The 12,025-nt window shown below is 44.0% G+C and overlaps 2 protein-coding genes across 2 annotated transcripts in view; one reads left to right on the top strand and one right to left on the bottom strand.

The window, feature by feature from the left end:
- LOC115322256 (DNA replication complex GINS protein PSF3) overlaps nucleotides 1–5,469 on the bottom strand; it is a 35,995-nt gene extending 30,526 nt beyond the window's left edge. Inside the window, exon 1 of the mRNA XM_040209111.2 lies at nucleotides 5,289–5,469. Within this exon, the coding sequence (XP_040065045.1) occupies nucleotides 5,289–5,406 (118 nt within the window). The 5' untranslated portion in view covers nucleotides 5,407–5,469. The remainder of the gene's footprint in view (nucleotides 1–5,288) is intronic.
- Nucleotides 5,470–5,487: 18 nt separating this feature from the next.
- Nucleotides 5,488–12,025, top strand: part of LOC8026257 (E3 ubiquitin-protein ligase AMFR) — a 129,546-nt gene continuing 123,008 nt past the window's right edge. The window contains 1 exon segment of the mRNA XM_040209126.2: nucleotides 5,488–6,240. Coding sequence (XP_040065060.1) covers nucleotides 5,932–6,240 — 309 coding nt within the window. The 5' untranslated portion in view covers nucleotides 5,488–5,931.

Below are 12,025 nucleotides of genomic sequence, written 5' to 3'. Positions count from 1 at the left end.
CACCCTAAAGAGCTTTGGAAGGTAGTTAAGGTAAATAAGAAGGACGATATGTCTGTTCCTCCACTTCTAGTAAACAAACAGCTGATAGTGTACGAGAAAAGCAAAGCTACGGTCTAAATAATTAGTTTGCATCTGTTTTTTCGAAAGCTACTACGGCGATTTGTTACCTTAATGTGAAATCTGTAATGGAACACATCATGTCACCCATAGAGATTATGTAGGGTATGGCTTTATTACTAAGAGATCTCGACGTAAAGAAATCATGCGGGTCTGATAATATTTCTCAACTTAAATTGAAGAATTGTTCCCTAGAGATGGCAGACTATTTATGTGTGTTTTACAACAAATCAATAAGGGATCAAAATCTTCCAACAGACTGGAAAATCGCAAATGTGGTGCCAATACACAAATCAGGCTACAAAAAGTTCCGAGGAAACCTAAGCACTTCTTATGAGTTGTGAATGCGAAAGCAGGAATGTTGTTCTTTCGCTCCCTTAATTCATCTACGGTGTACTGGTGTGGACGGCTATGTTCCGCTACTGCCAAGGTTGCAGCCGCTGACGATATAGATGCCGCAGGCGCCGCCATGTTCCTTGGCGCCGAGAGAAGCAGAAGCGGCCGCAGCCCACACCCCTCCAGCAACGCCTGCCACAAGAGCGGCGGCTGAGCGTGCGCTCTCGTAAAGCGACCGCCGCCCCCCTCCCCACACACACACCTCCGCCAACGCCTGACAAGAGAGCAGCGGCTGAGCGCGCGCTCTCATGAAGCGGCCGCCAATGGCTACCTAGCTGTTTTGCTCAGCCAACGGGAGAATGGGCATTTCTTTGGTGGTTACAGACGCCGCCGGCTCCGCTCCATGGGATAGTTAATGCTTTCGCATTAAAACTGAGTGGAAAATTACTGACTCATTTCTCTAACGTGCATATGCTGCAAACTTATGCAACACGTGACTTATAGTAATCTTATTGCTCACTTGAACATAGATCATTTTCTTATCAGAGATCAGCATGGGTTTCATTCTGGAGCATCCTGTGGCACTGTGCTTGTTGACATTTTTCACTTTTTGGTGGGCACCATGAATACTGGGAATGAAGTAGAGTGTTTGTTTTTAAACTTCAGAAAAGCATTTGACCTTGTAAACCATGAATTGTTCATTTACAAACTTACCTTACTCGCTATTGATAATAATGTTTTAGGTTGACTCCAGGACTACCTGAGAGAACGAAAGCAGTGTGATGTGCTAAATGGTGAAAAGTCATATTATGTTGGTGTCACATCTGGTGTTCCCCAGGGTTCTGTTCTGCGACATTTGCTCTTCCTGGTATAGACCGTTCCATTAGGGTCATAGCAGAGAGGGTAAGAGAAAAAAATGCACTCCCCCTCTCACCCCGCATGTGGTCCGCTCCGCCGCGTGGGCTGTAGCTAGCGTCAGGCTGGCGTGCAAACTCTGTTTAAAATCACGTCGTTTTGGAAGTTTCAAGCGCAAATGCTCTGATTTTGGTATGCCAGTTGTCGTGTTATACTATGCTAGATAAAAAGACTCACAGGGTCCAATTGCGCTGTCACCTGCGTGCAAATAAAAAAAAAAATAGGGAAAACTGTGTCAGATCGGCCGGTCTCTTTGGCGAAAAGTAAATCCGGTTGCTGTACCTTTTTTACTATACAAAGTTCGTACTGGTGTAGGCCTTTGGCGACCATGAGTGGAAGTCTGAAATAATAAATAAAACGTGCTCTCCTGCCGCAATACACGCAGTAGTTGAGGGTAGTACTGCCGACTGACTCAACTGCTATTTAAGTAACGGAAAAAAGATATGCTAGTTGATCATTTAGCAGAATAGAACAACAGAGAGCTATAGGCTGATTTTGGAGTAGCCACAACTATTCTAAGAACGCGAACCACTTCACAACGGCAGCCACGAGTGAGAGTTCGATGTTCGGTAGAGCCCGCCGATACAGCCCAAAGATGGAGAACGGCAACCTCCCGGTTTGTCGTCTGCTAATGGAGTCGGGCGCGTGCCCTCTCTCTCGTTTTACCCCGCCGAACCCGCTGAACTTCCCGGATGTGCGGAGAGGGCGCTGCGGTCGAACAAAATGGTGCCGCCCGGAGAGCGCTAAATGGAATGGTCTATATATAAATGATATTATTATTGGAATATAATCAAAAACAAGACTATTTGCAGACGAGTGCATTATTTATTGTAATCAATGTTCTGAATTATGTAAATTTCTTACAGGTCAATCTTGACAATATTTCCATGTGGTGCAACAATTGTAAAATGAATCTGAATGTTAAAAAATGTGTTCATGCGAGATTTACTCAAAAAAAAAAGAAAGAAAGAAAGAAAGCTTAATTGGTTTTACCTACATAATAAATAATAAAACAATTCAGGCTAACTCAAACTCAAGATAAAATACTTGAGGGTCATTCTGTCTAGCGCTTTAACGTGGAAAGCTCATGTGGAAATGATAACTCTAAATACTGTACACATGCTTAATTTTATATGACGAAATGTTTGACAGGGTTCATGCAAAATTAAAGAAACTTTGTGCTTTACGTCTATTCGCCCCTGTATTAAATATGCAGCAGTTGTGTGGGATCACCACCATAAAAACCTAATAAAAAACTGGAAGAAGTAGAGAATAAGTGTGTTATATTTGTTTTAATGATTACCAACGCGAGGCGAGTGTCACCAGCATGAAGGAGAATTAAAAGTGGGAATCCCTAGTTGAATGCCGAAAAATGTTTAGGTCAAAATTTTTACATGATACATATTATAACAATTGCCTTCTAATAAGTCGAGAAATGTTTTTACAGTTCAGGGGCCACACGAGGCATGAGCCTCATGTATTTGACGCTACTTGTGAGACAAACACATCAAGAGGGCACACTGGCACCATCTATCAGGCAGCCCCAGAACACCTCTGACCTGTGTATAGCTAGGCTGAAGGTTTTGCAGTATTTGCGAGGTAAAATCTATGCACAATCTATGAAAAATTGTCGCTCACATGTTCAGAGCTATTTTGAGCTCATGGTGAAAAATGATACATCAAAACTTTAGGAATATGTGATCGGAAGTGATCCAGAGGTGACCGAAGATGGTGCCAGTGTTATCCAGTCATCAGCAGTAACACGGAGTTGTAACGGAGTTGGTGACAGTCGGACACAAATGTGCGAACCAGCCTTGAGGTATGTGTCCCATTTTGCTCTCATTGTGCGCCAACCAAGGTCTTTGTGCTCCTCACTCAATGTGCCACAGTCTTCACAATGCCTCACAAGAGAAAGGAACGCACCAAAGAGGAGATGGCTGAACAGAAGCGGCGACATGCCAAGTATGAGCATCTCTACTGAATGAACGGACATTTGACGCTTGGTTACCTACTAGGCAGTTTTGTTACCATTTAATCAGTGGAATATAGCATTCATAGAAGACAAGCAATGCTATCGCATTTCAATATAGTCTGCAGCAAAGTAACGCAGAAACACGAGTTTGTTTTCTTTTTTGCCGAGGTCTTGTTCTTCCTTTTTGAACCCTACTTTTCTAGCATGTTATATTTTTCAGTTGTGTATCAACACTGGTCATATTCTTTGTCTTTCTTTTTTTATTTTAGTTTATGAACCAATGTTTTCACATGAACTGCTTAACTAATTGACCTAGTTTCCCGTACTAATACCGTAAGATTTTGAAGAATATTTCTTGGTGGAACTATAGCGGCGAGGAAAGTGTTAATTGAGGTGTGGGCCACAGTCCTCCAGCCCTCAGCCATGTAACGTAAACAAGGTTAATTTTGGGGGTTTATATGCCAAACTAACAAAAGGCATCTGGGACGCCCCAGTGAAGAAGTCTGGATTAATTTGGACCACCTGGGGTCTTTTGACAAGCAATCAAAAGCTCAGTTACATGGTGCCTTCTACATGATAAGCCTCTGTCAGACTGCAGATGCCTCGGCCGGGATTTGAACCTATTAAGGAATCCATAGGCCGGCGCTTTGCCTTGGAGGCACCGAGGCGGCTTTGCGTGCAAGGTCAAACAGAGCAATGGTAGAGTTAATGTGTTGCTAATGTGACATTTCAGTATATTAGTTACGAAATACATACCACAGAAAAACAGAAACAGCAGGATGGTGCGGGTTTTAGGGACATTGCTTCAACCCGCCAGAGATTCACTTTTCTGAATATATAAAAAAGTGTGACCCACAAAGACACCTCGGGCAGCTTTTGTCGTATGACAACTGCCGCAGCCGGGCTTGAGCGTGTGCCATCTGGCAAGGTCATCCTAATATTCAGCATGGAAAAGATATGAGCATCAGAACCAGGAATGAGCCAACTCAAATTGTAAATATGTTAAAATATTTTTGGAACCACAAATGCATCAAATGATGGCTGGGGAACCCATAAATTTGGAGTACAAAATTTAATGGCAGAACCGCTTTTAACAGCTCTTTTTAAATATCAAGCGACAAAGACTTACTGCGGTGAAGGCCACTTACTGCGGTGAAGGCCCTTCGTAAATGAGATTTGGTTGACGTCAAACAATCTCTAGGGAGATTAAAGTAACTTCCAGTCCTTCTTCAAGACGTGCCAAATGTCCTTCATCGGTCTGCCACGTAAACCTTCTACATTTACCGTTTCCTTTTCTTTTTTTTTTTTTTTTGTAAAAATGAAAACAAAAGTTATAACATTTAGTGAAACCCTAACACTACAACCACTCTGAATAACTTAAAGCTGAGTTTAGAATGGCACATGCGTCTTCCTGACCCTGACACAATTCATGATCATCAATAACTATCATGACTATATTTAAAACCAATCTCCTGTTCTGTCAATAAAGAATGGAGTCCAGTTAATTTTCTTTCATGCCATCCGGAATTTATTCGAGCCCGTAGTGCGCATTATTAAGTAGCCTGAGTTCTGGTGATTTTAATACAGGTAAAAATAAAATAAAAAAAAAAAAACTAAAATTATCACGACTGCTGTATGTCACTGGACAATAACTAGTTAATAGTCACACCCGGTCTCATTTCGAGATTTCGCAAGTATCACCACGAAGCAAGCGGCCCGAAGTCTCAGTTCTTTCAGCTTAAAACAAGGCATCATCGTGTGGAATATCAGCGTCGGTTACGGCTTCCCTAGTGTAGTTTCAATACGTACCATCAATGCAATTTTTCGTGTGATTTCTATAGTATCGCGCCGACCTCAAGTTATCATCAGCACGTCCAGCAAACAGCGCGCTCAACAGCGATCGTCAAAGGCCTCAAAACGCAATTCTGTACTCCTGATGGGTACATACCAAGCTTGGGTATAAGCAGTTCCACCTTGCAAGGTACTCGCTCATTCGAAGTAAGGATATTATCGAGAGAAAAGTACTCGTTCGCACGAATGGCGCTGTGCCTGCCGTCAGCCGACATTTGCAGCTTGCCGCCGACAGCCTCCTCGTACGAGAATAGACGCGAAGCTGCGAAAAGCCGCTGACGCTTGCTTCCTGGGTCGAGAGTAGAGACGCTCTCTCTCTCGATTTCTGCTATCTCCACCGTTCTCTCGGGCCTTGAAGAAATAGTGCCGCTGACGCTGCTATGTGCGCGTAGTACCTCAGTAGTGCGTCGCGTCCAACCTGTGTATTTGGTTAATTTGAACGTACATTCCTTTTAATATCAACGAGGAAGATTGTAACAGGTGACGCTATTATATATTACAGGTTTGTGGTGCTTCCAAGTTCAATGCTAGGACGCTACGACAAGGTAACCGGTGCCCTATTTCGCGCGGCGCAATTCACACAAGCTCGCCTCCTTGCACTGCGTTCGTCGTCTCTCGCGCTGAGAAAATGATGTCACGTTAGAAAGTGGTTGGCGTTCCATTCAGTAGGACTGAGAGAAATGCCGACTTTTCTCGATATCTGGTGAAGTGTAAGTTGTAAACCCAGCCTGGAGTCAAGCATGCCAGCAGTATTTCTGGATAGACTGCCCTTGCCAAGCTTGCAAGCGTACACAGTCATCAGCGTCCTGCTGTTATCGGGATCTGTTTATTACGCTGTTCAAGTCACTTCTCAGCTAGAATGGAAGATCAACGCGGCGGTCAACTTGGACCTTTCGACGGATATCGACACCACTATGACTGTGGGAAACCTAACCTTCGTGAGTGGGCACCAACTTACCCTGGAACAGTTTCTCCTCGAACACCACCACTACATTCGTCGGCTGCTGGAAGTGATGTATTTCATGTTCCAAGAGCCGCTCTGCGTGTGGGTGAGTGTCAAGCTTTCTTGCCGTCTACGTCAGCCTATATCGCTTCCCATGTCTCTCGAACTGGAGGATGCCCAAAGTGTGCAGCCGTCTCAAACAGCGAAGGGATGCTTTGTAAGATCAAAGCAAGGTATCCCTTTCGTCACTTGCACGCAGTGTGTTGCAGAAAAAAAACGCGTCATGGGGCGCCTTTTCCCGGATTAACTTGAACCAACTTCTTTATTACAGCTGTGTTTCGATTGAAAAGTGTTCGAAAAGTTCCGATATGACACGGTCGAAAGGCGTGTTTCCCGTCGCCAACAGCGGAGCGTGCACTTCCACCGGATTCGCTCGCCGGTGCCTTGGGCGACGTTGCTTGCCGTATCGGTTGTTTTCGCCGCGTTCGCTGATCATACCACTTTCGCGCGCCGCGCTGCTGGAGTAGGCTCCTTTTTTGGGATGTCTTTTGGTTTGAACCGCAAAATTCTGTTCTTGCTCTGTTGAAAACGGTGATCCGTTTGTTCATCCTAACCTGTGGCGTATCAGTCACTAACAGCTGGTTGCTTGGATCTCGAAGAAGTTGTATGGGATTTACGCTCACGATCGTTATTAGCGTACTTGCTTTCCTTGAATGACAGCAACTATCATTCTGTGATCTCGTCCTGATAATGGGTCCCTCCTCCACAGTTCTCGAAGCCTAATAGCTACTGCATTAGACACTTCGTTCTGAAGGTTTGACAGTTCAGTGGTTATCGGCCACTTTGTTTCATTCTCAAGAAGCCAGTGCACGCCGCGTACAGTGGGTTGATTATTGCAAAATTATTGTTTGCCTATTGTCATTAATATTGGTTGTGTTTAGGCGCAGTCTTATCTCCAGACTCCAAGGAGAAGTTGCAGTCAGCGGTTAATTATCATGCATTGGGATGAGGTGTCAGGGCGAAGGATACGCGACTGTGACTTTAACCCCCGCCCCCTCCCCCTTTTCCCCCCGAACACGTGCATAATTCTCAATAACTCCTCCATAGCCACCTGTGTTTCGAAATTTTCTCGATAAGTTTTTACTATAACCAACAAAATCTAATCGGCAAAATCATTACGTTTTTTTTTTTTTTTTGTATGTGTGTGAATACTAATTGAGTCAGCGTATAAAGCGATGACTGAGCAGATAAAACTAGCGAACCCTTTTGTTGTGGCAGAAATGACTTCACGGGGCCTGCTAATTTATCACTGCCGAGTTTTCAACACAATTTTAAGTTCCTTGAAATTTTTCACGCACGTCTACTTGCTTCTGGTGGGTTCGCTTTGAAGCTGAAATACGCCGCGGAATTCCTGTTTCTTGTTGTGGGAGGTGAAATTTTATAGCCAGAACCTGAGTACGGTTCACACATATGTGCTCATAGTTGCGTAGTTGGTCGACGCTTGTGTAGTCGCCGATTCAATTAAGTCTGGACTGCAGTATACAGCCTTTTTGTATATAAGTACAAATGTAGCCTACTTTGAGCAGAGTATATGAAATGCGATGTAGTTCCAGGAAGTGCCGTTTTAACAGATCATCTTTATTCTGTCAGCTCAAAAGTTTAAAAAGGAAGTTGTTTTATCATGGTGAATCATCCTTTTATCAAATGCAGCATTTTATAGGTCTGTTTTAAAAGTTGTGTGGATTGTAAGACTCCAATCCAAGTATGTATTTGAAGCATTATGGAAGTATCAACATTATCCTGGCAATTCATGTAAAAACGACTGACTTTGGAAAAAAAAAAAAAAAAAAAAAAAAGATTGGTGCATCTCGAAATCTGGAATGCAGGCAGAATGCATGTCTGAGTGAAGGTCGACGGTACAAAGAAATGCTGTAATGATACCTAACTCTTTTTATTGTGTTAGTTTTCTCTCTTATTTCAGAGAAACAGCAGGGGTTTTGGATTCCCAAAGCTTCCTACAATTAATCTATTGTTCACTGCATAGATTGATATTTTTGTCTATGCAGTCAAAATAACGGCAAAATTCTAAAACTGCTCAGCATCATCAAAAAACTCTAAATCAACAAATTGCAGAACGATAGAAGGCACGCGAAGCATTTTACGGTTTTCTGAAATACCGCACAGAATCGACGGGTTTTTAAGTTTCGGTTTGCTATCGGAGCGCATCTCAGCCCCGGCCCCGGCGGCACCGCGCCCCGTGCAGAGATAGTGCAACCAGCCTCTGCTGCGTCGCCCGATGACAGCGCAGCAAAGGTTGGATGCACTATTTCTCCACGGGGGTGCGTTGCCGTCGGAGCCGAGATGCGCACCGATTGCAAACCGAAACTTAAAAACCCGAGGAATTTGTGCGGTTTTTCAGAAAGCCGTAAAAGGCTGCGCGTGCCTTCTATCGTTCTGCGATTTGTTGATTTAGTGTTTTTCGATGATGCCGAGCAATTTTCTAATTGAAACCATGCCCTTAAACAGAATATTAAAGAAGTTAATTACGCAAAAATAATTAACAATCTAATTATCCCGGACGTTAAGGATTTTTCTAAATAGGCCCCTGGCCCAGGACCAAAACGACAAAAGCCTTTTTTTGTTGCGACGCGTAATTTTCGCAATATCGAATTTGTCCACCTGTCGTGAAACACCCTATATATATATACACACCGGGTGTTCTATTTTTATTTAGATTTGTTACAAAACGTTGTTAAAAGATGCGCTAATACGGTTTGTGCAGGTGAGTTATACGGCCAGGGTGACATTATGTGGGTGGCTGATCTTTGCAATAAGTCGAATAATAACTAGGCTTCCTTAATTCACTCTTTAATTATTAAAATAATTATATTGTTTCAATTAGAAACATGCTGAGCACAATCGAAAACCACTATATCAGTCAATTTTAGAACGACTTGAATGAAGCTCGTGAGAAACTCGGCTGCGCACCAAAAAGTTACCTCTCGTGCAGCAGGCGCAAAGCTAGCAGTGGCGGAACGCGGATGATTAGATTATCATTTTTTTTTTTTTGTTATGCCAAGGACTGTTGTGTGCCATATTTGTTGGCGGAAAAAATTTTTTACTTTCGTAAATAATTTTTTTTGTGCAATTTTAGTTTTAATGCATGCCAAGATGGTAAGATTGTTGCTTATTGTAATTTGAGACATGCCTCTCGATAATAAAATTCACATGGGAAAACCTGACTGCAGTTTAATTTTATTTTATTCAGAAAAATGCGATACAGGGGCAATTAAATATCGCATATTACCTTTGATCCGTTTGGGAAATGCATTGAATGAGATTTTTTTTTTCTTTTTTAATAAAAGTTTGCAGGTAGCTTTTTGTTTCGAAATTAATTTTCGTGCATTTTTGACGAGTGTCATGCCTTTTGACAAGTGTCGTTTTAATTAACATCCCTGGCTATACTTTTCTTTTCGGATTGCAGTGCTATCTATATGTTGGTAACAAAGTACTCACAAAAATGCTTTAATACGCGACGTTTCTAATTGCTTGGTTAACTCTTGTTTCTTTCTTTTTTTCTTTCAACACTCGTGATTGAGACTACCAAAAGTATCTTATTAAGCCAATTACGTTTATTTAAAATAATGGCAAGCAGGCAGCTGAGGTGGTGGAAATCTGACATCTTGCACGCGTAGTCGCGTCACTATTCGGGGACAAGTCCAAGTTTCTAAGGTGTGCTCGAACCAGGTGAGCTAACCCGATGCCTACAAAATAGCGAGGCGGGTATTTTTCATTTTAAAAAAGATACCCTCAAATTCCGGAAGCCAACACGGAAAACGAGACATCCTTCTGATGTATTCCCCCGTCAGAGATTATCGTAAGCTGCTTCGCAACCGGGCAAACTGTGTGCGATTTCTATCCTAATGAATTCGACTCGTAATCGCTTTAGCTCCTCGTTGACGCGCTATACGAGTCTAAACTCAACAAACCGGGCTGCGTTCCGCTTTTTCCAGTTAGCGTATGCTTTTGCAAAACTGTTGCCGAATAGAAGACAGCAGGATCGTGCAGTTTTCGTTTGCGAGTTTCCTCCTTTCTCCTTCCACTCGTCTGTTTGCGCTCTTCTGCTAGCCGTTATTTTGCACGCTACAGAACGCAAACACCAAAACAGAGCTAACATATTCCAGCTTTTACGTTGCAGCGGCAGTTCTATGATAAAGCGGGGAAGGGCTTTGGATTCGGTAATATGTGGCTGAAAACATGCACGGGGTCCGTGGGATTAGGCACGAGCTATAGGCTCGAACCAAAACTCTCAGTTTCAGGGAAACGGAGCCTGTGACGGCCAACTGCTGGTAAAAGCAGCTCGGTGTGGACGTAGTGGAAATTCGGCGATGCGTCACAATTCCAGTTTCAGGGGGTCAGAGTTTGATCCCTCAGAGCGTGGCTGCATCTGTTCTCGTTGTCGTTTCAGCCGGTGCGTAGTAGAGCTTGCCGTACGATGCTTCTTAATCACGAAAAAGTAGGCCACCACGAGTGCAAGGCCGCTCGACGTAGCGAATCTCATTTCCCGATGTTGAACGGCTCTCTGAAGCTGGAAAGGGAAACCTGTTTGATGTTTGTTCGGCGCAGCTGGTGGCCCCAGTTGAATGGTAAGATGTGGGTATGTTTGGAGTGTTGATTTCGAGACTTCTGGCTTGCCAACACCACTTCTTGTTCCTTGGGCCAGGGGTTCGAACGTTTCGAGATCGCCGCAGCCCTTCGTGAGACCGGGGACCGCGTTATGTGAGTTAGTTTCGGCGTTCGCAGTTTAGACGCTGACCCGACGCTACAGACTGAGGTACTGTAGAGACCTCTGCAAGTCAGCTAGGACGCATTCTTGGGCGTTCACTACAGATCTGGTGTTTTTTTGGTGACAACCCGATTTCAGCTGATAAACACGCTTCGAATTGGTGGGAGGAAGTGGTGTCAAATGACTTCCCTCGAAATTAAAATGTTCGCCATGCACTGCATGTTAATCCGTTAGAAATCTTAATTTCTTTGGTTGGGGTCAGCGTGGTGTGACTGTCCGTGCCTAAGCCGCTATCTGCGGGGAAAAGTTTTAAGAAAGCAAGAAAATGCGAAGAAAGCAATTTCCAAATGATGATCACCATGAAAGCAAAAGGAAGCAACTCTGCGCCGATAAACCGAGGGAGGGGAGGAGACGAGACAGCTCGTGGTCACCAGAACGCCGAGCTGTGGTTGGAATGATTAGTGGGTAGAGCAGCTGCTTTTGTCTCCCCTACACTCGTCTAACGCGAACGCCAGCGTAAGGTGTTTGGCTTTCGCGTTCGAACAGGTTCGACAAGTTCAGTGGAGAGACGGGCAGCTAGCTTTAGGTCTACCCACTAGTCATCCCAATCAGATCTCGGCGTTCTGATGCCCCCGCGCGCTTTCGTCTCCCCTGCTCCCTCAGTTTCCCGGCCCATAGCTTTCTTTGTTTTCATATTTTCCATGTTAAATTAACCTGAAGGGAGCAGCTCTTCCCGAAATTAATCAGCGTCCGTGACTAAACAAATTCCAAATGTGCGTAGACAAAGACTTGTACTTATCTGGGTGGAAGTGAAAACGGACTTCTACTCTTTGATTTGAGAACAACAAATCGCATGCGAACCGACATCGTCTTGACTCCCGGCTGGAACCAGAGGTCGCAGTGCGAGCTCCGCGTTGTCGCATTTTTTGAAGGCCACATATGAAATTCCGCACGTTGTGCATTTTCCTCATGGTGACTCATTTCTTTCTTGAAAGCAAGTTTGGCAAACGGACGATGGTATCTGCATGCCTCACGACGTTGCTGCGTCTGACCAAAGGCGCGTCATGCGGCATTGCCTATCACGTCTTGCCGTTTGCTCACTGCG

Source organism: Ixodes scapularis, unplaced genomic scaffold, assembly GCF_016920785.2.
Source record: "Ixodes scapularis isolate PalLabHiFi unplaced genomic scaffold, ASM1692078v2 PGA_scaffold9__187_contigs__length_104089568, whole genome shotgun sequence".
Lineage (NCBI taxonomy): Eukaryota > Metazoa > Arthropoda > Arachnida > Ixodida > Ixodidae > Ixodes > Ixodes scapularis.
Note: the sequence above shows the minus strand (reverse complement) of the source record. Positions and strands in the feature narration are given on the sequence as shown.